This window comes from Cryptomeria japonica, chromosome 2 (assembly GCF_030272615.1).
Source record: "Cryptomeria japonica chromosome 2, Sugi_1.0, whole genome shotgun sequence".
NCBI classification, from domain to species: Eukaryota; Viridiplantae; Streptophyta; class Pinopsida; order Cupressales; family Cupressaceae; genus Cryptomeria; species Cryptomeria japonica.
In genome coordinates, this window is record NC_081406.1 from 633,170,472 (window position 1) to 633,196,199 (window position 25,728).

A 25,728-nucleotide genomic window follows, 5' to 3' on the forward strand; every position below is an offset into this window, starting at 1 on the left:
CACCCCATTTACATCAATAAACTTGCCCCCACCAAAGGCTCGCACCAAAGTGACCACAGTCAATGGACAGGTACCAAAGGTGCACAAAAGGAGTGACAACAATAGAGAACTGCTTCTTTCAAAAAATATATATATTCTAAGTTTTGATATTTTACCCCATGGTTTATCTTTCTCTCACTCCTAATTATTAGGTTGAAAGTTTATAATTATTTGTTATTTCATTGATGTATTCATGTTGATTGTGTTTTGTTTTGTTTTGTTTTTTGATATTTCAAATTTCATATAGATTAAATATAAAATATTTATACATTTTAAAATTAAATGATAAAAAGTTGGTGATAAAGTTATCAAAGCATCTTTAATGCTTATGATCTTTATGATCTCTTTAACATATCTATAATGAAAATCTTGTAATTCTATATTGGCCTTCAAGACACAAAGACCATTTACCCTAAATTTGGAATCTTTATCCTTTCCCCTTCCACAATTGTTGGTTGTTGAGATATTTTTTGAGAATAAAGGTAAAATTCTACAAAATATTAGACCATTTCAAAGAGCTAACTTTCAAAAATAAAAATATAAAGATAGAAATTTAGCATTATAAATTATGATGATTTGGGAGAGACTTTCTCTTTCTTATTTATAGGCATAACTATGTTGACACACCACTTCATCCTGATTAAGTCGGTTTAAGAAAATAACTAAAACTAATAATTTATGATAAAAAAAAAAAACAATGCCACGAGTGTTTAACATTATTACACTTGGAAGATAGAATATTGGAGGCATAACATGTTGATCCCCTTCAAATAGTGTTGTCATAAATGCTTAGCAACCTTGGATGTTTTTGTATGAATCGTTAATTTTCCCACGTTCTACTATGGATGATGATATCATCAAAGAACCAACATAAATTGTTGAAAAAATGAATAGAACACTAAATTCATAAGGCTTTGAAAAGTTTACGACAACATTAGTGAGACCAAATGGTGTAACTAAAAAACTTATGATGAGTTGATGTATTATAAATATAGATTGATGTACATCCTCCTCCTTTAGTCAAAACTAATAAAGAAAAAAATGCACTATTTCACGCATTTAATAATTCATTAATAACAAGAATAGGTAACTTATCTTTACATGTGAGCTTGTTGAACTCTTTATATTTTGAGCACATTCTTCATGACTCGTCATTTTTTCTAACCATAACCACTAGAGATGTATAGACACTTTTGCTAGGATCAAAAATGCATGAATCAAACATTTCCTTGATAATTTTTTTAATTTTTAACTTCTAAGGCCTAATATTAGGACAAATAATTCCCTCATATTAATTCAATGGCATGACCGTGGTCTTTGACTAAAGGTAGACCCTCGAGTTCTTGTAAACCATGTTGATGGGTTGAATGGTCTTTTGAAGCTTTCATGGATCTTGAATTTTCATCTCTTGTACACCTACAAAATGTACTTATGTCAATATGCCATTAAGTAATTTTTCCATCTATGGGAGCAAATAATTTGGCTTGTTACTAATTACATCGTTATAAATTAATTCATATTAATTCCATTTGTAGTAAATAGGCATTGTTCCCAATTGTTTAAGTCATTGCACTCCTAAAACTACATATGCTCCCACAAATGGGAACATTTTTCAACACAACTAATAATCTCATTGAAATTTCAATATGATGGCATTTACCACCACAATACAATTATTTAGCATCAACTATTATAACTCAAAAAGTGGACTAGATACAAAAAATAGTTAATTCATTAGTCAATCTTCTATCAATAAAGTTATGTGTACTACATGTATCGACCAACATTGCCACCTTTCAATTTTTTATATTAAAAATCACTTCAAATATTTGTGATGTACTTGTGTCATTCAAGGTATGTGTGGAGATAGTAGTGTTTTCTTCCTCCTCTAACTTCTCATGCTCAAGTTCCATATTTGGTTCTTTAGAAATTACTTCTTCCACTTCTTCAACCTCATTCTCAATATCATTAGTCTTTTCTCACTATAAAGACACTTATGACCTCCAAACCATTTGTTTTTTATTAAAAAAGCAATGTTAACTAGGGCCCTCACCCTTTACATAGTTAAAGGCTATCAAATTTAAACAGACCAAGCAGGGGTGCAAACCCCAAAAGAACAAAGTCTGATAGACCAAACCAACCTGTAACCATTAACAACCCAACCCAACTCAAGAGTGGGGAGAAAAACCCAAAAGTTGACAATGGGAGGGTTGGGAAAGGGGGATAGATTTTCCTTTCCGCCTACGACAAACAATTGTCCAGGCAACACTATCATTAGGAAATTTCAAAGAAGAATCGGGTAGGGAAGACCCTGCAAAAACATTGTCATACTGTTGCAACAAAGCAACAGCAGGTGGTTGTTGTAGAAGAGCAGCAAGAGCATAATCGCCAGGAGAAGAGCGAAGGTGTGGAGCAGGAGCAACGGATGTAGGAACCAAGGGGGCGGAAGAGTCCACGACAGCGGTAACATCAACAAAGGCTTCATCAATAATAAGGGGCACCTCATCTTGAGAGGATTCAATGCAAACAGAGTCTGAAGCATTAATTGTCAAGTGGTCTTCAGTAGCGTCCTTCCACCAAGTAGCAGCACCTCTGTGACGAGAGAGAGAACATTCTGAAGCAAGGTGACCCATTGAGAAACACCTTCGACGGCGAAAGGGGGGGCCCTCATAATCCAGCGGTTGTCCATGGCCTATCCCTAACCATAAGAACCACATCGTTGGGGAGAGTCAAAGATATGTCGAACATCAATTAATAGGCGAGCAAAGGTAGAATGACCCATGGAGAACGTGGCATCATCAACCTCCAAGAAGTTGCCAATGGAATTAGCAATGGCCTCGAAACAAGAAGGCTCCTAGAAATGGAGAGGGAGATTGGGGAGGCAGACCCAAACCGGACAAACAGAGAGAGATTCAGTAAGGGGGTTGAAGGAAGGAGTTCAAGGCTTAATAGAGAGAGAGTGATCCCCCCCAAGACCACAGCTTTCCCAAAATCAAATCACGATCATGAGTAGAGGTAAAGGAAGCAACGAAAAAGCCTTTAGAACAAAGGAAAAGCTCAAAGCCATAAGCAACAAGAGGCTTCCAAGAATCACTCACCCAGCGATGAAGGTTCGGAAGAGAAGGCCAAAACGCAACAAATTTGCAGACCAAAGCGTTGCGTTGATAGAAATCAACATTCTCCACAACCTCTCAACCACATATCACAAGAGGAGAGGTCTTGGCACAAGGAAGGGGACAAACCCCCTTAGAAGGCTGGGCAACATATTTAGCCACACGAGCAAAGCTACGCATCCCAGCAAAGGGTCTAGGCAGAGCATCATCACCCCGAGCATCACCAACAGCAGCAACAAGGGCATCCAAATCCAAAAGTGGATCAGAGACACCAACCGTGGGGGACCCATCACGAAAACCTAGCGCAGAGGGCGTGGGTGAAGACGAAATAGAAGAGCATCCCCCAACAGCCAAACGTTGCACAAGAGGAGGGAGATCAAAACTGTGAAGGCCGAAAGCACCGACAGGAGGAAGGCACGACAAGTCCGAAGACCCAACCAGAGCCCCACCTAGCAGAAACCGCCCAAGCTCAGAAGCCAAAAGAGAAAGTGAAGAAGTCGTTAGAGCCGTGGGAGCATCAATAGGAGGGGGGCATGCAGCATCCACCAGCGAGGCAAGAGGCACAGGTGGGAGCAAAGGCAAGTCGCGTGAAGGAGAGGAGTGTCGACCGTTGGAGACATGCGGGAGCAGAGCAGGAGCATACATTTCAAATTTTATCCACCTCCAGACAATTTGTTATTACAATTGCAACATAGCATTTTTTCTCTTTTTTATGCCCTCTATTGAGAGAAAGCCTAGTTATTTGACTTGGGCTAAAGAAATTGGACCCATTTCTATTGACAAGATTTGTCACATTTATATTTTTTCCATCCTATGGTTTGACTTTGTGTGGAACGTTGGTGGCAAAGTTTCAATGCTAAATATGCAATGCCAGTTACATAGATTTCCCAACTATACAAGCTTCCAATTAATTTCATTGGCCTAGAGTTTTAGCCTTTGATTTAAGGTGTCATATTGCAAGTCTAGATCGTTAATCTCATATGCTCAACATTATATTTTATTACATATCCTATTTGTTTTAAATTTGTCAACTAAGAAAATAGTTGCCCTTCATTATTGCTCAACCAAGTTGCCAAGCCATTTACAAATTATCTCCTACTAAACACTTGCCTTTACTTGTCACTCATCATTAACTAGTCTCATTCATAAGGTTTAAAATTCTAAATCTCGCTAGACTATATTAATCATTGCATTACCTAATATATTATGAAGCTTCTTCCATGCGACTTGTCCATAAAGTTACATTTATACCATAAAACATGCTAATGTCTATTTTTTAGATTTAATTTTGGACCTAGAAAAGGTTGTTGATCGCTTAATTTTGTCTATTAGGATTGTATCTACCTCAATGGTTTAATTGAGGCTTCAAATTGAATAATAGTTCTTGTTTAAACATATCAAAATCCTTGTTTAAAGATTTAAATGGGAGAAACAAATTATCCTTGGTAAAATACATTACTATTCATGTTGTAGTGAATTATTTTCCTTTTTTAAGGAGGATTTTATATCATCCACAAAGAACTTTTAGTTACCCAATCCAAGAGCACAATTCTTTAGGTTGCAATCTCTTTAGCTAAGAGCCAAGGACTGGGTATCCATTCCACCAAATTCGCCTAGGACGATGATCATTGTAAAAGAAAGGTTCTTCTAAAATACTAAACACCAAAAATACAAATCCATTAAACTCCTACATGCAAAAAGTTGTGAATCTAGTTGAAGACAAGTGGCGACAATTCTATTTTATTTGGAGTAATAAAATAACACCTCCACAAAAACTAAAACATGGCATATTTCATGCATTTACCCATCATTTGCATGTCAAATTGTTTCGAAAATGGATTTTTGTTTAGAGACATTTTGATGTCATTGTAGATGCCTCTCTGCATAAGCATTTATTCATTCATTCTTCCCTTCTAGAGCCTAACAAGCACAACCAAGACTATTTCATACAATTCAAAATCATGCTAAACATGGAATCCAAATAGCTACATTGCATGACCATAACTTCAACAAATTCTACAACGAAAACACTTTTGGATTGTTCATCCTAAAATGAAAGAGGCTTTCTTTGGGAATTTTGAGCAATCCATGTGGTCAAAGGCCTCCTACTGCAAACTTATATCGGGCCTTTATAAGATTGGCTAATGCTATTGAGGTTCATCGTAAGCTCGCATTGTCCTTCAATCACATCCCCAAAAACAAATAGGATATTTCAGTCTTCTCTTTGCTCATGCAAATTCATCATTTTGTATGCCTTGTCTCGTTCACAACTCTTGTGAATTGTCTCTATATTTAGTCTCAAGGTCTGTATATTAATTGTTGCTAATGGTCATAACCCTCCTTTGAGTTTTGGGAAGATTAGTTTCTCTTTTAGGTCACTCGTGTTTACAACCATCGTCATTGAAGCTATTATGATTCCTTTTCAAGGTCTCTAAACTACTATTAGTTTATTGTTGGCTCAATTACTGATTCAGATTTCCCTCTTTCAAACTGTTGGAATTATTTTCTTATTATGATTCCTCAACATAGACCTACAAAACCTATGGTTGCCTACATTTTCCAATTTCTTGTCATTCATTCTACCATCAAAGATTATTTTACTTCTATGGACTTTCTCTATTAGAGTCTCCATTTTATTGTTCGGAGGTGGGCATCGAGACCATTTTGCATATATTTTGGTGTTCATCATCTTCACTCTAGACATTCAGAAGGTGCATTTTAAGCTAAACCAATTTGAAGTGTTTAGAAATATTTATTTTTGTCGTTGCTCCAAGGCAGCACCTCGTCCAATGTACTTTCCAGAATGTTCTGCAATTGTAGTTTCTCCCTTCTGAATGATTAGAGGCCAAAGACTGAATGAATGAAGGTTTTTAATGACGTCCACGAGACAATGCATCTGTTGTTGAGTTGAATGATGAGGATTGACAAAGTAAATAAAACAAATTTATTATTTCACCCTGAATAATTTTGACTCACTCATAATTGTTAAGTTGTTCGATATGTTATACATTTGTTATATTGTTTTTGTGCTTGCATTACTTGTATTTAACAGCATTGAAATATTTTGAAATATTTCAATTTAGCTTCAAAATTATTCATGTAATTTAACAGTTGGCAATCAAGTGAAGATACTTATGTGGCTTTAAATATAGATATCCACTCCATTTAATGAGTTATAAAACTACTCCTAGTGACCAAATATAGAGTTTAACTTGATCTTGGGCTAGCACCAAGTTTGCATGGAAGGAAAATTTCCTTCGAAGAAATATTTGCCATCTTAGGCTTCTTACACATACATATAAATCAGGCAATGTTTATCCTATTCAAGCATCATCAGGTACAAAAGATGTAGGCTGTCCCTCTCAAACATAGGATTGAGAACTGGAGATTTTGCCAGCCTGTGGCAATCCTTGAGAGCAACTAAGTGACATATGTTGTTATTCTCTGACATCTTTTCAAATGGGCTTGGAGCTTATTCTTTCATGGCTACAACCCCACGATATCCATCCTATTTATTGCCATGTTAGGTATTCCTAAGCTTGCATATTGTCGTGAGTAATATTCAGTAAATACAAATCAAGTGGTAATCCTGCATTTAAAATATAATGAAAACATGGGTAAAAATGCACTGAAATTAGTAATATTTATATCTGTAGATTTTATAATTGATTTCAACTTGTCATAAAAACCACATATAAGTGTCCATTTGTATAACTGGGGTTGCATTCTTTTTTCGAAGAAGCAAAACACTATATTGAAATTAAAAAGCCTAAATACAAGTGAAAGCTTCATGACACGATCAGGCTTAATGACAAGTTTAGTGAAAGGATAGAAATGCACCATTTTCTTTCTCGTGATCTTAAAAACACTGCTTTATCATATAAGTGTCCATTTGTATAACTGGGGTTGCATTCTTTTTTCGAAGAAGCAAAACACTATATTGAAATTAAAAAGCCTAAATACAAGTGAAAGCTTCATGACACGATCAGGCTTAATGACAAGTTTAGTGAAAGGATAGAAATGCACCATTTTCTTTCTCGTGATCTTAAAAACACTGCTTTATCAGAAGGTCCTTAGATTGTACTTTTTATTGTGTAAACCCCATTCCATTATCATGTATCTATCTTATTGCTGCATTACGAATTTCATAATGCTTACCATTAAACAGTCCATTTTCTTTCTCGTGGTCTTAAAAACACTGCTTTATCATAAGGTCCTTAGATTGTACTATTTTAGTGTAAACCTCATTCCATTATCATGTATCTATTTTATTACTGCATTACGAATTTCATAATGATTACCATTAAACAGGGGCTAGTAAGATTTCACAGGAAATCTATTGTAATGTAAATTGCAATGGTGATAGATCATCTAACATCAAATTCTTGCATCACAAGAATTTGTGAAGATCTTTCAATTGAGCATATAGAAGCCATGTTTTTTAACTCGCATAGATGGCAATACTTCACAATTTCCAAGATGTTAGTAAATGATTTTAGCAATTAGATATTGCAAGTTTCTCAAGAACAAAGCAGCTACATTTTATAACTCACGTAGACAGCAATACTTCACAATTCCAAGATGTTAGTACATGATTTTGGCAATTAGTTATTGCATATTTCCTCGAGGAAATTAGCTTTACAAAATTCCAAAGCACAAAGGCCTTCCTCTATATAGGAGGAGCATCAAATCCGGTGCCAAGTTACTTCCCACAAAAAATGGCCACCAAGGAAACAACTGGAGCCACAGTTGTACACGTCACACTAAGCGGATTACTCTCGCTAAGAAGGCAAATCTTGGATAATCTACAGGTCCAAAGAAAACCAAACTTGACCAGCAATATAACACCGGTTGAGAAGAAACAACCATCAAAATGCTCTTCCCAATGTAAATGTCTCTCATACACTTTTCCCAGAATACATCACATTGTACAGAATCATATTATGCTATCATAGCTGAAATGCTGTTCTGCACTTTGTATTTTCAGCTCTTTTCCAAAAGACAATTCTTCTCGAGAAAAATACAACATATCAGTGTTCAGTGGATGCATGGCCCAGCCAGGATATTCTTTGAAGATTGTAATATGTATTTAGTCATATGGAGGAAAACAAAAAAAATTGTATTGAGCTCAGAGTGAATAATGCCTCAGATGAATTTTCAGACAGAGGGGCCAAGATAAACATAAAGAAGATAGAAAAGACTGAAAAGGATTGTAATCCAAGACGCAATTGTGACAAGCACTTTATGCCAAATGTAGATCATAAGGTTATAATTCCTAAAAATGCAAGAATTGTGCTGAAACTTGAGCTTGCCTCCTCTAAGGTTACCCCTTTTCATCAACATCAAGAAATGAAGCTCATCAATGTAGCAATAATTAGAAAGAAAAAACCTTCCGAGTCTCACCTCAAGACTTGTATGTAATGACTCTGTCAGTAATAACATTGTTACAAACTGGACATTCTGTGCAGGCTACAGCACATGTCTTGCATACTGCAACCATACCAAAAGCAAAACATGCTCTAATCAAATTTTAATAAAGGCAAAAACTTCTAAATCTACTACCTAAAAAAGTGTTATAATGCATATAATAAATATGAAAATATAACACAACTATAAAATGTCAGATAAAAAAAAATAAGCATACACAAACAAATAATTAGAAGTGTTGAGATAAAATAAACAAAGCGGCACTTAAACTTTTAAAACAAAAATTGAATAAAAAAAATAGTGAGTTCAAAGTGGCACGATAATCTTACAACATAAATGCCGACAGGGAAGGACAACAGCTGCAGTTTGTGCAGCAAAGCAAACTTTACAGAAGCTGCTGTTCGATTCATCATATGATTCAACCTTGCTAGCTCTGAATCCCTCTTTCTCACTCTTTTCTTGCATTCGAACCTAAAATAACAACACATTTGAACATACGAACATATTGAGATATGTAGAGGAAAACTTCTCTTTCCTATATAAGAAGAATGATAACCATGAAAATCACAGTAGATGCTTAAGCATGAATCATTGATTCCCCTGGGCCTTAAGAAACTGTTATAAACAAATATAAGACCAATTATTAAAATTGGCATGTGTGATTTAAAATGCACGGTTAAAATCATCATAGGCTTTATTCTAGCAAAGTGCAAAGACGCAATGATGAAGCGACAAAGCCCCGCATCAAATTACAAACCTAAATTTACAAGTTATAATTAGATGTCATGCCTGCATTCTGAGAACTAATACAGTACTTTTTACATCATCAAGGAAACGCTAATTGTTAGTGCTATTGAACATAGCAATATAGCTAATATGGTACAATGGGGAAACTCAGAACATTCATGGATTACCCTTAATTACAGAAAAAACTTAAACGGATAAAGTACTTCTATAATAAAGACAAGCCATAGCCTCACTCAAGATTTAACAAGAAATATCAAAAAAATCAAAAAACTGGTTTTTTGCATTATTCCTTTCCACAGTGAATGCACATAAAATCATGGAATGCTTGCTCTGACACATGTTCTTGCAGGTCAAGGAATTTACTGTACAAAATAAAAAAAGATTCAAATACTGTAAACTGTAAAGCAAATTAAAAATATATATAGAGATGATATATTGAGGAAAGTCACTAAGTAAAAACACTAGCATGGTTATAGTGGCCTTCCTTATAAGTTCAAAAGAAATTTAAAACATTCTAGAGTAATTACTGTAACATGCAATCCTAGGGTACTTCATTAGTTTATAAATAAATTAAATATATGCTTACTTAAGTAAATTCAATGATAGATAGGCCTTTACCTTAACTAGTTAGCAAAAAAATCCACAAATCTTAATCATGTTCAAAGAATTCTAAGGTTTTGAAGTCTGCCGTTCGAAATTTCAATGGAGAATACAGCTTTTGTTATGGTAACCGTAAAACAAATCTCAACCATGGGCAAAATAGTATGCGTCTTCTGATGCTAAATCTGAGGGCTCAAGAGTCATCAGAAAGGTGCTAGCAATGTTCAAGCTTTATCTTTCACCAAAGGTAAGGATTTGTAGAATGAAAAAGCAAAGATCTTCTATAAGTGAAATGGATGCTGCTACTGAGAATGAAAAAGCAAAGAACTTCTATAAGTGAATGCTGCTGCTGCACTGCACTCAGTCACCAGGTTCGAGTTCTTGTTCGATTTTCCAACTATAAAATTCGAATGGAATGCGAGAGAAAAAAAAAATTCAGAAAAAGAATCGCTATTAAATTCGCTTTATATATCTTTGTTTTTCAAAAAATATAAATAATATATCTACCAAATTATCAGAATTAATACTATTAAATTTGTTGGCTCGTTAATGGCCTTGGTAGGATAAATCCTACAATTGTTCCGAAGCAAAGGGTAGTGTGGAATACACCAGAGAAGGGATGGATAAAGATTAATTTTGATGGAGCTTCAAGAGGGAACCCAGGGGTTTCAGGAGCAGGCTGTATTGCAAGGAACGATGAAGCTATTGTCTTGGCCAGGGGAGCGCAACGACTTTTAGATGGCTTAAACAACGAGGCAGAGGCAAGAGCGGCCTTACTGGCCATCCTCCTAGCAGATAAACTTTCGGTGACGAGATTACACTTAAAAGGAGACTCGAAAATTGTCACTGATGCCATTGTAAAAGGTGTCTCGCAATGTTGGAGAATTAATAAAATTATTCACATCATTGGTGAAAAAATTAAAAAATTTGCAAGATTTTAAAATTTCACATGTGCGTAGAGAGGGCAACTCCGAGGCTGATGTGTTGTCCAATGTGGGCTGTGAGTTGGAAATCCAAGCTGTGAAGTGATGGGAGCGAGGAGTACACATGGAAGATACCGTTTGATGTTGGCAGGTAGTTTTTAATGCGATGGCATGCGGGATGGCATGTTTTTTTATTTGCCTTTGGGACGAAGTTGAGCTGTTTTTATAGGTGTGTTTAATGCACAAGGCTTGTGTATGCCGCCAAATTTTGCATCTACATAGACGTGGCACCTGTACATGGGACGAGTGGAAGGTGACATGGGAAATGCATTCATGATTTTGAGATGGCCGAAGGAGGATGTCCTTGAAATGAGGGCACATTAATTAGAAAGCTTGATGGGACGACGAGAGACATCGCTTTTTAAATCGAGGAGGGTGAGCTGGTATTCACCAGTGAAGTTTGGAGAAGAACAATCTAGAGAGCGATAGAAGGCAGAAGTTTAAAATCACAGGTGGCACTCATGGAAGTGAACTTCTCGCTTCACTCAATAAAACAGCAGTTGACGTTTTTTGGGAAGGTCTCTAAGAAGAGACTTGGGGGAATTTTCAAATTTGATGATGAACCGTTTCTGGAGATTATTGAAACTCTACTAGGTGAAGAGTATCTAGTCTCTGAGTTTCGGTATCGTACTAATGCAGACATCATCTCAATGATGGTGGCATGGGGCTTGATGTTTGGAACGAAGGAGGAGGTGGTCTAGGTAGCCAAAGCTTCTGTCCCAGACCATTCTCTGTGCGAATTAACTTCTCTGATGGCAAGAGCAGTCACAGATCGTGGTTTACAGTGCCCTTTTGGGTAAGGGATAATGCCGGATGGGAGTGATGTGGAGTTCAGGTCGTTCGTGTTGTGACAGGATGGAACGAACTGTGAGGCAAGGAACGAGAAAGCTCGTTTGGGCTGAGAGAATTTTAAAACATTACCTCTAGGAGAAGGAGGTTGAGCTAAGGGAAGCGAGGGAAGCAAAGATGGAGGACAAGGCAAAGAAGACGAAACTCGCCCTTGAGTCTTTGTTTTTGTTAATTCTGGTAACGTTGGTTGTACAATTTCATAATTTTGATGCTTACATGTTAACATATTAGTTTATACGATAAACAATAAATGTTATCTTATGCCACCGGTTACACCCCTTCATGTTATCGGGCTGGGAATGTTATCTTATGCCACCGGTTACACCCCTTCATGTTAACGGGGGCTGGAGTTAAACGATTTATAATACATCGCGATCAGCCAAGCAAGCAAATTGTTTGTTAACGTGCGGTGACATTAGGAGTGGTACGTAGGGAAGAGATAAGTCTTCCCATGTGGGAAGACATATCTCTTTTCTACGAACCCTCTCATTCACATATATAACATGCATACAATGGGAGGAGGACAATACCGAAATTAATAAGTGTTGTGCTTCCGTTCCATTCACACTACTACAGCTCGAAGTAAATTCCAGACTATATCTTCATCTATTCTAACCTCTTGATCACAGAATTTAAATAAACTTAACATGGTATCAGAGCTACGTTAAGGAAGATCAAATTAAATTCTGTAACAATCATATAGACCTTCACCCGGCTCTTAGTAGATTACATTCCTATAATCCTAATGGCAACCGGAGTTGGGTTTGAAGATCGACTTGATGGAGCATCAAATTTTGTATCTTGGAAATTCAGGATCATGCTTATTTTGAAAGAAAATAAAATTGACTCCCATGTCAAAAGTGAAATTCCTGAACCCTCTGATGATACGGAGAAAATTCAGTGGAGCAAGGACAGTGAGAAGGCTCTTAAAATAATTGTGGATTCCGTGAGAGACCACATTGTGCCAGTTATTTCTAAATATGAGATGGCTTTTTAGGTGTTCAAAGCCCTAGCTGACATTTATGAAATCAACAACACTAGCAGGGCGCTCACCTTGAAGAATCAACTACACCATATGAAAATGAATAAAGGAGAGACAGTTACATCCTATTTCTTGAGGATCACTGAGCTTAGGGATCAACTATCCACTATTGGACATCTAGTAGACAGCAAAGAACTTGCTATGATGGCCCTAAATGGACTTCCTACCTCGTGGGAATCGTTCATTCCAGGAATCAGTGCTCGTTCTAAATTTCCTAAGTTTGATAGATTGAAAACCGATTGCATTCAAGAGGAATCTCGGCTTGTCACGAGGAATAAAGCAAAACAATGGTAATGAGGACATTCAAGTTCTAAACTCTAATTCCCGCAAGAAAGGAAAGAAGAACTTTAAGAGAAAGAGGGACAACGGCTCAAATGGAAAGAGGTCTTCAAAGAAGAAGAGAGACATTTCTGATGTACAATGTTTCAGATGTGACCAATATGGGCACTATGCAATGAAGTGCCCAGACAGGATCAAGCAACAAGCTTCAATGGTAGAAGTTAAGAAAGGGAGTGATTCTGAGAGACTATTCTTCTACTCAGCCTTCTCCAGTCAAGTCACCTCCAGTTCCAATACATGGGTGATTGACAACGGAGCATCTCGACACATCACTGGATTTCGTGAGCACCTAGATACACTTGTGAAAAATTCAAATGAATAACTGACAATTGGTGATGACTCAAATTATCCAGTTATGGGAATAGGAACCTGCAATATCAACCTAAAGTCAGGCATATCCCTACAGCTGACTGGAGTTCTATTTGTACCTGGTATAAAGAGAAACCTTGTCTCAGTTTCTGCACTTAAAGATAAGAGTTACAGATTAACCTTTGTGGAAAAAAGGTACGTGCTTGGCCAAAGAACTCCACCATCAAGAAAGCCCACACCATTGGAGTAAGACAAGGGAGCCTCTACAGACTTTGCACCACTCCACCTCAAGCCTTGATTCATGAGACTCCAGATTCGAATGAACTATGGCACAAAAGATTCGAATACTAAAGGGTCTTTCAATTCTAGCAATAGTAAATCCAAAAATGTATTAGAATTAGTTCATTCTAATTTATGTGGACCCATGTCTGTACCCTCCTTAGGGGGATTTTTATATTATGTAATATTTGTAGATGATTATTCTAGGAAGACCGGGATATATTTTCTGAGGTACAAAGAGTCCGAAGAAATCCTTTCTAAATTTAAGGAATTCAAAGCTCTTGCAGAAAACATGACAGGTAAGAAAATCATAACCTTAAGAACAGACAATGGGGGGGAATACACTTTTGATATGTTTAAAGATTATTGTATAAATGCTGGGATTGAGAGGGAGTTAATTGTACCTTATAACCCACAACAAAACGGGGTAGCTGAAAGAAAGAATAGGACTATAGTAGAAGCTACTAGGGCTATGTTGTTCGACCAAAATATAGAAACCTCATTTTGGGCTGAAGCATCTAGGACAGCTGTGTACATTCAAAATAGATGTCCTCATTCTCTTCTTGATAATAAAACCCCTAAAGAAGCCTTTACTGATAACAAACCTGACATAAGTCATCTCCGGATCTTTGGGTGTCCAGTCTATATTCATGTTCCCAAAGAAAAGAGATCAAAGTTAGAACCTTCTGGAAAGAAAGGGGTATTTGTTGGGTACAGTGAAACCTCTCAGGCTTACAGAGTATACATACCTGGACAAAGGCAAATTGAACTAAGCAGAGATGTCATCTTTGAAGAAGACATAGCATTCAGGAGGTCCAAAAGCTCTAATGAATTAGAACACCAAGATCCTCCTACAAGCATGGATGAGGATCCCACCCTTGAGATTCAGAGGGAGACCCTTGAAAACGTTGAACATAAAGTTCAAGACTTACCTTTGGAAGAACATTATCCCGAAACTAGGAAGAGACCACTTTGGGCTAAAAAGATGCTTCAAGAAACTGAAAATTATGCTGCTCCAAAGGGGACCTTCAGAGAAAGTAAGAGACCTAACCTATTTTCCAGTTATGTTGCCTTGATGAGTGAGACTATTGATGCAGAACCTTCCTGTGTTGGAGATGCTCTCAAGCATCAAATTTAGAAAGATGCTATGTCAGAAGAGTATCAGTCAATTCTGAAAAATGATGTCTGGGATATTGTGCCTAGGCCTAAAGACAAATATGTGGTATCTTCTAAATGGCTCTTCAAAATCAAACATGCAGCAGATGGCAGCATTGAGAAGCACAAGGCAAGGATTGTTGCCAGAGGTTTCTCACAGAAAGAAGGTATTGACCATGAAGAGACATTTGCTCCTATTGCCAGATACACTTTTGTCCAAGCAGTTTTGGCTATTGCAACATCTAAAGGATGGAAAGTCCATCAAATGGATGTTAAGACTGCTTTTTTGAATGGTAAGATTGAAGAAGAAGTTTATTTAGAGCAACATGAAGGTTTTGTGATTCATAAGGCTGAATCACATGTCTGCAGATTAAAGAAAGCCCTATATGGACTGAAACAGGCCCCCAGAGCATGGTATGAAAGAATTGATCACTATCTCTTGGAATTAGGGTTTTCCAAGAATGAAGCAGATCCAAATCTATACTACAAAGTAATCAATGGTGAATTATTAATTCTTATTCTTTATGTTGATGATCTACTAATCACAGGAGAGGATAATCGTATTTCTCGGTGTAAGAAAGAATTAGCCTCTAAGTTTGATATGAAGGATTTAGGAATTCTTCCCTACTTCCTTGGATTGGAAGTTTGGTAGCAGGCAGATGGTATAATCCTTAATCAAGGAAAATACACCACTGATATACTCAAGAGATTTGGAATGATGGATTGTAGATCCATGACCACACCTATGGAGACAAATCTGCACAAGCTAAAGGAAGCAGCTGCAGAATCAGAGTTTGCAGATCCTACCCTCTACAGACAAATTATTGGATCTCTGATGTATTTGGTAAACACAAGACCTGATATATGTTATGCTGTTAATACACTAAGTCAGTTCATGTGTGAACCTAGGGAGAGACATCTCGTTGTTCCAAAGCATATTCTGAGATATCTTTGAGGAACTATTGGTTTTGATCTGAAATATAAACATGTAGACCTTGACCTACATGGATTCACTGATTCTGATTGGGCTGGAAGGGTAGTTGACAGGAAAAGCACATCAGGATGTTGCTTCAGTTTAGGATCAGGAATGATCTCATGGATATGTAGAAAACAGTCTTCAGTTGCTCAGAGTTCTACAGAAGCTGAATACATTGCAGCCTCCATGGCAGTAAGAGAAGCAGTATGGCTCCGGAAATTGCTTGTAGGACTGTTTGGTCAGCCCTTAAATCCTACTGTCATCTATTGTGACAATCAGAGTTGCAACAAGCTTTCAATGAATCCAGTATTTCATGACAGGTCTAAACACATTGAGATTCCTTATCACTATGTTCGAGATATGATAGAAAGGAATGTGATCTGACTGAATTATATTAGTACAAGTGATCAAATTGCAGACATTCTTACCAAGCCTCTCTCCAGGATCAGGATTGAACACTTTAGAGATAAACTTGGTATGGTTGAAAATGTTATTTAATTTTGAGAGATAGTCTCATTTATTCTGATATACTAATATATTTAAGATGTTTAATGTGTGTACTCTTTCATATGTCATGTGTGTGACTCCATGACTTCATGGGCCCCCTATGAACATTATTGAAGGGTGACGACTTTTCAATAATGAACACTTGTTTCAAATTGATATTCTAAGGTGACAATTTTACAATTATCAATTTATCTATCTTGATGGATATCATGTGAGTTGATATCTGTGGACATGTCATGATAGTATGTATCTCTGAGACATTATGGTAGATATCAGTTGGTTGGTATCATTAAATAAACCATAATTATGATAGAGATCTTCATGGTGAATGTTATGGACATAATGTTCGTGGACATGCCATGAATCATTATCAGTATGGTAGGCATCATGTGACTTGATGCCAGTGCACATACCTTACTTGATAATTATGAGTTATGGTGAGTATCATGAGACTTGATATTCATTGTTGAACCATATCTCTGAATATCACTATGGTGTGATATCTCTTCTCTTCACAATCAATGGATGAATTGTGATGCTTTCTCTAAACATGAAATATGTCCTCCCTAGCTAAGGGGGAGTGTTGATTCTGGTAACGTCGGTCGTACAATTTCATAATTCCGATGCTTACATGTTAACATATTAGTTTATACGATAAACAATAAATGTTATCTTATGCCACCGGTTACACCCCTTCATGTTATCAGGCTGGGAATGTTATCTTATGCCACCAGTTACACCCCTTCATGTTAACAGGCTGGGGTTAAACGATTTATAATACATCGCAATCAGCCAAGCAAGCAAATTGTTTGTTAATGTGCGGTGACATTAGGAGTGGTACGTAGGGAAGAGATGTGTCTTCCCACGTGGGAAGACATACATACAATGGGAGGAGGACAATACCGAAATTAATAAGTGTTGTGCTTTTGTTCCATTCACACTACTGCAGTTCGAAGTAAATTCCAGACTATATCTTCATCTGTTCTAACCTCTTGATCACAGAATTTAAATAAACTTAACAGTTTTTGTATAGTTCAATGTTAAATGTTAACATTATAGGCTTAGTGTTGGGACGGCCACATGCGTTTTTGGGAAGGGATAGTAATTTTCACAATCTCGATAGTTGCGATGTAGTAGATATTAGAATATTTAATTATATTTTAGTCACCTATATTTAGTTCCTTGTTTAATGGTCATTTAGCTTTTTAGTTAATTAGCTTTTAAGCTTTATTTAGCATTTAGCTTTTTCTTTTTAGTTAATTAGCTTTTAAGCTTAATTTAGCTTTTAGCTCTTTAATCTTTTACTTTAACATTATGTTCTTATTATAGAACATCGTCTTGTAACCTCTATATATACGTGTGTATATCGTTCAATGTAATCATCCGATTATTGAATCATTCATTCAATTTATTTTTCAGTAGATGGGTAATTAGTTTTTCAAATCTCATGGACAGTTAATGGGGTTAGTCCCCCATTTTGTTATTTGCACTATGTACTTTTTACTTAATTATCAATACAAATATATCCTATTACCAATCAAAAAATAATAACATTAAATTTGTTTTGTTTAATTTAATTTAATTTATTAAATTTTATATGTTAATAATTAAAAAAACATAGATTAAATATTCTAAAATATTAAATTTTCAATATATTAAAAATATTTAAAAAATTATATTATACTAAATATATAATATGTTTAATAATGTCCTCTTGTGAAGTTTGAAGAGTTTGTTTGAGGGCAACGAATAAAACTTGTTTTCTACGAGTAAAGGCAACTACAATGTATTTTTCAAAAAGCAGTGGCGGCAGCCTTTCCCGACACGGCTGTCCCCAAACCCTACCAGCGGCAGCCTTTCCAGGATCGTGTTTGCCTGCAGCCCCCAAAGACTTCAGCAGCAGCCTTCATACCTCCAAACAACACCTATCAAGAGATCATTCGATAAGTAGAAGATATTTTCCACAGCAAGTCAAATTATGATATTGCTATCAAGATTCATAAGAGGTCATTCATTGACGGAAAAAACCTTTGCCCATTCTCCTACGAATTTAAGGCGAAATTCAACGAATTTCATACGCTTTTTATAACTTCGTCGTATTTCGAATCTCGAGCCGAAAAGTCGGCGAATGTGGTGACATAGGCGCTGCATAAAGGGGTTCATGAAACTCATTGTGTCCAATTCATAATGTCACCCATTAGGCTGAATCAGATTGGCTTTTCTATTGAATGTGTATGTTGGCTTTGCTATTGAACGTGTAGATTGCCTTTGCTAATTAATGTGTGTTGATGTTTGTGTTTTGGTAAGTTGCTTGTATTGAAAAACATCTGAAGTGTGTTTTATAAGTTGTTTGTATTGAAAACATCTAAAGATGCCATGCCTTGGCAGAAGAAATTATGTATGCCTTAGTTTTGTTTACATGGTGCAAGCTAGTTTAAGCATAAGTTCTTTGCAGGCCATCCCAACAAGTGACTCATCAACAACATTGAGCTTGCTTAAGTACTGCAAAGGCAGCAAGCCATGGAATAAATTGGCTATGCACTGTCAATGAAGTGAAATGGGCCACCATCAAAATATGTGTTCCACAGAGAATTGCATCCCCACCCCCAATGGCATTTTGAGGACAGTGAGACAGCAAGGGATAGCCAGAGTCACTCAGAAATCAAATGGTGAAACATTTCATAAACACAAAGCATGGATAGGAAATGCCATTAAGACATTTGATCATCCCTAAGGCAGCCGGTAATGTCTAAAATGTCGTTCGACCATCCCAAGGATGGCTAAACCAGAGAAACGGGAATCGCTCAAAATCGTCGAGTTTGGGCGATTCCCGAGTCCAGTGAGGGTCGCCGAGTCTACTGGGCTCAGACTCGGACTCGGACGAGTTTGGCCCCAAAAATCGCCCAAAATCGCCATCTTCCAAACTCGCCTAAAATCGCCGAGTTTGGGAAATAGGACTCGCCAAACTCGGTCGGCACAAGGCAACTTAAAGACAAAAAAAAAACATGTTTTAAAATGTTTTTAACTTATTTTTTTTGTTTATATTTTGCTTTGCCCCTAAAAGTGAACTTCATTTCATTCATTTGGCAAAATAGGAGGAGAAAAGTAAGTTGCGAGGAGAAACAATAGAAAAATAACACCCGATGCCTTTATCAAATAATAAAAGTCTTTTGGCCTCACGGGGCACGGCGCTGCCCCTTGACCCCAACTTGGGGGCACTGCACCCAAACCCCCGTCATAAAATTAGGGGGAAACTACGCCGATAAAAGTAGGGAAATTTTAACCTCCAAGTCTGATTAGGCTTCATATAACAACATATACTTTCATTTGGTGCATCAAGAGTTGGAAAGGAAGAGATCGAATCTCATTTAATCATATGATGACATGGATTTTTTATTCCATGAGTTTTGTAATATTATATACATTTGACAATATTTATATATCTATGTTTGTTATTTCCTTCAACTACAATTTGTGTTTATGCTTATGTGATTGATGTATACTTTTGTATGTAATGAAATTAGCTTCTATTTGATGATGTTATTTGCCTTTAAGGTGTATTTAATAAAGGGTGCATGAAACAAGTTTTAAATCCTTAAAAATCTCTAAATTTCTTAAGTTTCGACTCCGAGTCCCAAATCCCAAGACGAGTAGGCCTCGCTGAGTCGGGTCCGAGTCCCGAGTCCCATTTCTTTGGGCTAAACGATCTAGATGATGGTTCACATAGTGTGATTCAAAATGTTGATGCAAAAAATTGCACACAATCAAAACAGACAAAAAAAAAATAACTCATGCAATAACTATTATGGATTGTGGAAAATTAATACATTTAATCCAAAAAAAAACTGTTTTTAATGGGTCACCGGGGTCCCACAAATCACAAAACAAGCCACCAGATATTCACTTGATCATTTCAAATTTTATTGGCAAGTAAGACCGAAAGACTAGAAGTAAAGTTGTTATTGCTATTCATAGACTGGGTGTTTTTGCATACCCATGGTAGGTTTCAGAGACCTGTCACCACTTTAAGATAGTTGCCGCCATTTTAGAGAGGTAAGGTATGCTACTATGCTCTCCAATTTTATTTGAATAGTTGTCAACACAATAGATAGGGAATGAATTTGTAATTTTATTTTATTTTCAATTTGCTCTCACACAGAATCCTTAAAACAATACCTCTAAAACATCTTTGCCATTAAAAATAAGCGCTAAGAATGGTGATGACAAACAAATAGGTGGTGAAGAAGTAAATAGAATGGAAGTTCAAGGTTGAGTTCGAGATACTTGTTCTTATGAATATCCAAACACAAGTTCTCTTAGAACACCAAAACACCATTTTGCATGCTCTTCATCCTCTCTTCAGCAATTTGCTAGAGGCCATTTCAACTCCGAAAATCCCTTGCTGCAATTTGTCACCAATTTAAGCACTAAAATCAAAAGATAAAAAGGGGTAGCAAGCATTGGTCATGTCATGTTTGCAAAACTAATTTTTATGGTAGCTATAATAGGGTTAGACACCAGTGTTCCGCGTCCCCCCTGCCGCCCCAAAAAAAACCCACATACACTATAGGGGGACGTTTCTAAGAGTTAGGGACTTGGGGGGAACAACCACCCACACCACCACCACCTCTGTCGAGATGCTACCGGGTCACTTGCTATATTGCACATGCCATTACGTACTGATTGCACCCTGTAACTTCATGAAAACTAGTTGGCCTTTCATAGGGCACTCATAGAGATGTTATATTGCAGATTTTGCCTTGAAGATTTCAATTGACCTCAATTTTTATGTTAAATTGATTCTACATTAAAAAAATTTAAAATTAATTATGTATTAAATCATTATAAAAATGTTAAATCTAATTTAATATTTTGATGTAGTTCCAATATTGATTCAAATATAGATTTAATGTAGAATCAACTGCAACTACTATATTAAAAATTAAATACTTATTAAATCATTATTAAATCTACATCTTCAACATTCAATTAATACTAAAATAAAATCGATATCTATATAAAATTAATACTAAAAATAAACAGAGATCTACAGTTGCAATCTATAGTTACCCTAGTGGGATGAATCTGAATTGTCATCAACCATTGGCTGCCTGCAAATACATGAAACGCATATTTCGTTTCACTGCACAATTGCAAAAAACCCATTTGTGTCGCATCTTACACAAGGAAACATAAGAAAGCCCATCGAAGGAGCCCATGAAATGCTTCATTTTAGGGTTTTTGTTTTTTAAAAGTGAAATAAATGCTTGGAAATGGTCTGGAAACCCCATGTCACTGCTTGAATCGTACATGTACAAGCAACTTTCAATGGATTCATTTCAGCGCACAAAAAACCAAACCCTAGACGGATCCATAGGTGTTTCAGTTCAAATTCTGATTTCAGTACATTTCATATCAGGAATTGTGAGGGAAATGTAATGTCCCCTACTAGGAGGCTGCCATTTTCCAAATGAATAACATACATTACTATACGGCATTATGTTTCTATCTTATAATTCTAAATAATATTACATGAATTAGTATTCATATCACATTAAGGCCTATCTTAGCTTCTTCCCTAATCCTAATGAGGGATAGGAATTTACTGTCATAGGGCGCTGACACTACCTACAAGGAGGCTTCCTCAAGGCCCAGGACTATGTCCCTACCCATTCTGGGCTTACCATGACTTGTGATTGAGTTTACTCGCCTTTCCCTACACACACCAACCTATCCACTCATAGGGCATAGTCATTAACATAATAGTATGCCAAGTGTTCTGAATACACATATATATTAATAAATTAAATATTCATTTAATATTCCTATTATAACAGAATATATAAATTTATTACATAATTCCTTAGATTTACTTTATATCAAATTATTGATATACGTACATTACCTATGTTTGCATATTCATATATTTTGATCATTAAACAGAATGCATAACTTAACATACACATATTAATTTATATTGTAAAATTCATTTATTATAATCAAACAATATGCAGATGTAGAAGGATAGCATACCGATCTGCAGTGAAATATATTATTCCCAAGATGTAATTCAATTTTCTGAGATACTATTCTCAGCCTTTGATTCTCCTTAAAAAAAAATTCGTATTTCCTTTGAGTGCTGCACAGCAATATATAACCCCTCAATCAGTGATGGAGGGTTATGACTTCTCAATGCCACGTTCCTCCTAAAAGAGGTGTCTCCTTCTAGACTGACCATTGCCTCTTAAACCGTTGCCTTTCCTAAATTGACTCATCACATCCTTTGTGTGACGTGTTAAGAGAGATTTCAGCAGTCAGAATGCCAGTAGTAACCGATTGCTAGTGTTGACTATATTCGATCAAGAATTAATTCTTATTCATTCCTTCCAAAAATTAATGAATAAACAATTATTAATCAATATATTCATTATCATTATCATCAATCAAGACATTAATTAAAGTAAATAAATAATTAATATTATTTATCAAGTATGGGGATATGACAGGAACTATCCTGATTCAGCAACGTGGTAATTTTTCATCTACACTGACCAAGATTTCTTGAAGCTTTTCTTTTGTGAATGGCTGGGTTTCATGGCAATGTGTAAATTCATTATGTTAACGAGAATAGAGGAGCGGCACATGACTATAGTAAAGGGTGAAGAAATAGCCACAAGTTATAAATTGCGGAGCACTATGATTGCAGGACAATGCATGGTTGAATGACTTTTGCTGATATTTCTCTCTATCTTGAGAGTCATTGATTGTTGCTCAGAATCCTAGTAGCTGTGTTGATTACTAGACTTGTGTAATGGCTAAAAGCTAGAACAGCACAACACACACCTTAAGTATTAGGCAAATTATTCACATGCCCAGCATATGAAAAAGTTCTTTGAAAAAGTTCTTTTCCAGTGATGAATTTTAAAATCTCTCATTTGGTCAAGTTTCTTCAAAGGTTGCCTTCAAATTTATGGTGTTCAGATAAAATTTTGTTGGATTTAAATTGATAATTATCACAAATTCCAGCCTCAAGGTTTTGTTTTCTATTTTTCATTTTTGTATGATTTAAACCCATAGTGGGTTATTTTAAGAAGTCATCAATCTCTATTAGAGGGGAGGCACCATAATTCAAATTTCGAGTTCTTATAGTACTTGGAGAAACATCAAGATCTAGATATTGAGCTCTTTGAGCATGGTACTTGGAGATTACTCACATTGTCCATTGAAAACTTGTGATTGCAACATATTGCCACTTATCACTACATCTCAGCAAGTAATGTTCAGCTCAACACCTCAACACCTAAGATTGCAGACTTCATTTTGGTTTCTAACAACTATGCATGGAACAAGATCATCATGTACCTTCAGTTTTTGGCACAATTTTTCCTACCATAGAAACTATTTTTTTATGTGTTGATATTGTGGAAGACAAGTGGTTCACGTTTTCAGCTTGACAGAAAGTCTGGTCATTTAATGCATGCTTCAGCACGATTTTGGGTTATTCATGGGCAAAATCAGCCTTAGATACCTAGTCTTCAGGTCATGCAATATAGCTGGGATGCTGGCACACTTTTGGACTACTATGGGCACCATCAACCTAGGTTTTTAATTTTCACTCATTGGAGTGACAAAGACAGAAATTGAATAGCCTTATCATGTAAATTTCATCTCTCAAAAGAAAACGGTGGTGAAAATTTTCACAGCAAATGGATGTGATATTTTCTTAAACTGGGATATAGCATCATGGAAAGTTGACATAGCCTGAGAAAACGAACTTAGGTCTACATACCAAGTCCATATATTGGTTCTTGAAAAACTGCAGAAGGGAATCACTCAAGCAAAACCTTTTGCAGAACTCAAGAGCTCCATATTAAAAAACATGGTGCAATAAACAAGTTGCCAAGTTCACAACACAAATAGTAGTTCTACCACTAACCCTATAGATTAAGAGGGAAATGTAACAATAATGTACATAATCCTGATAGTAGGATAATATTTTATATTTAATAATTCCTAGTTATACTCAAAGTTGAATAATCATATAAAAGATAAAGTGAACATTCAATGTTCATGTTGTTAAATATGCACATTTTGATTGAATGAGTGAAACTTTCATTGAATATTTTTCATTTTAGTCCAAAAACAGTTACTTTGTCAATATTTTCTTCATTCTTGTACTATATTGTCAGGCCTAACATTCTACTAACAAATTTTCTTATTTTGCTACTCAATCCTGCAAGCAAATTGAACCTCAAGAGATTCAGTTGGAATGGCAGTGTTATCTTCAAATTTAGCTCACTCAAATCGTGGGATAAGCCTATGAAATTTGTCCGTTTTGTAGCCCATGTCCCCTAAGCACACATGTTGAGGTGCTTGTCAAACCCTCTCATACGTAGTCAAGTTCCTTGAGAAATCATCTCGTTTACATCCCTTAATTTGTCTTTTGAAAAATTGGCAAAAAATAGTTTTTCAAAGTTTTGTCATTCTATTTTTGTGTACTTTCGAGGTTTTTTCCACAAATTGCATTTTTTTTTCTAAGTTAGTGTATTTTGGGTTTTAAAACCCACAATACAATTCACCTTTGTCATACCTTTTGCATTTCAGGTTTTAAAACCCAAAATGCACATACTTCCATCATTATGTCTTTCAAGTTTTAAAACCCGAAATACATCCCTACCATTCAACCTTCATGCAATTCAGGTTTTAAAACCCGAATTGCACTTTTCACTGTTTAGACATGCATTTCGAGTTTTAAAACCCAAAATGCACATCTCTCATAAATATGTATTTCAGGTTTTAAAACCCGAAATACACATTCATCACCAATGAACATGCACTTTGGATTTTAAAACCCGAAGTACAAGTCCTAAGTTCACTATCATATACACATCGGGTTTTAAAACCTGATGTGCAACTTCTTCACTGACCCTTTAGACATGTCAAACGAGTTTTAAAACCTGAATTACATGTCTACTACTTTGCATTTACGCATTTTGGGTTTTAAAACCCGAAATGCATCTTATTGTCACCTGCATCATTGTCATGTATTTCGGGTTCTAAAAACCCGAAATGCATCTTTCCAATATGTTGAATCGCAGAATTCTTCCGAAATTGCATGAAACCTCAAAACAAAAAAAATTAACACTGGACAATTTTCAAAATCGATGGTGTGGCTTCATTCCAGATGTTGGAACCTTCACCAAGCAAGAGGACCATGATCTCTATGACATCATGATAACCAAGAAATGCTTCTTGTGAATAATTTGAAGGTCATTCTCAGTAAACATAAAAAGGCCTTTGACAGCATAGAACTTAGAAGACTCCATCACACAAGTCCAAGCTATTTTCAATCATACCTTGGGA

The 25,728-nt window shown here is 36.1% G+C and overlaps 1 protein-coding gene across 3 annotated transcripts in view; it reads right to left on the bottom strand.

Moving 5' to 3' along the window:
* Nucleotides 1-1,431: 1,431 nt before the first annotated feature.
* LOC131046886 (kinesin-like protein KIN-7E, chloroplastic) overlaps nt 1,432-25,728 on the bottom strand; it is a 154,812-nt gene continuing 130,515 nt past the window's right edge. For 2 of the 3 annotated variants that reach the window (XM_057980699.2, XM_057980697.2), the window contains 2 exons: nt 8,909-9,050; nt 7,676-8,642 (listed from right to left, as the gene is read on the bottom strand). In XM_057980699.2, the coding sequence (XP_057836682.2) occupies nt 8,557-8,642; nt 8,909-9,050 (228 nt within the window). In that variant the 3' untranslated portion in view covers nt 7,676-8,556. Of the gene's footprint in view, nt 1,456-7,675; nt 8,643-8,908; nt 9,051-25,728 lie in introns of those variants that run through there. The other variant, XM_057980698.2, reaches the window with a different exon arrangement.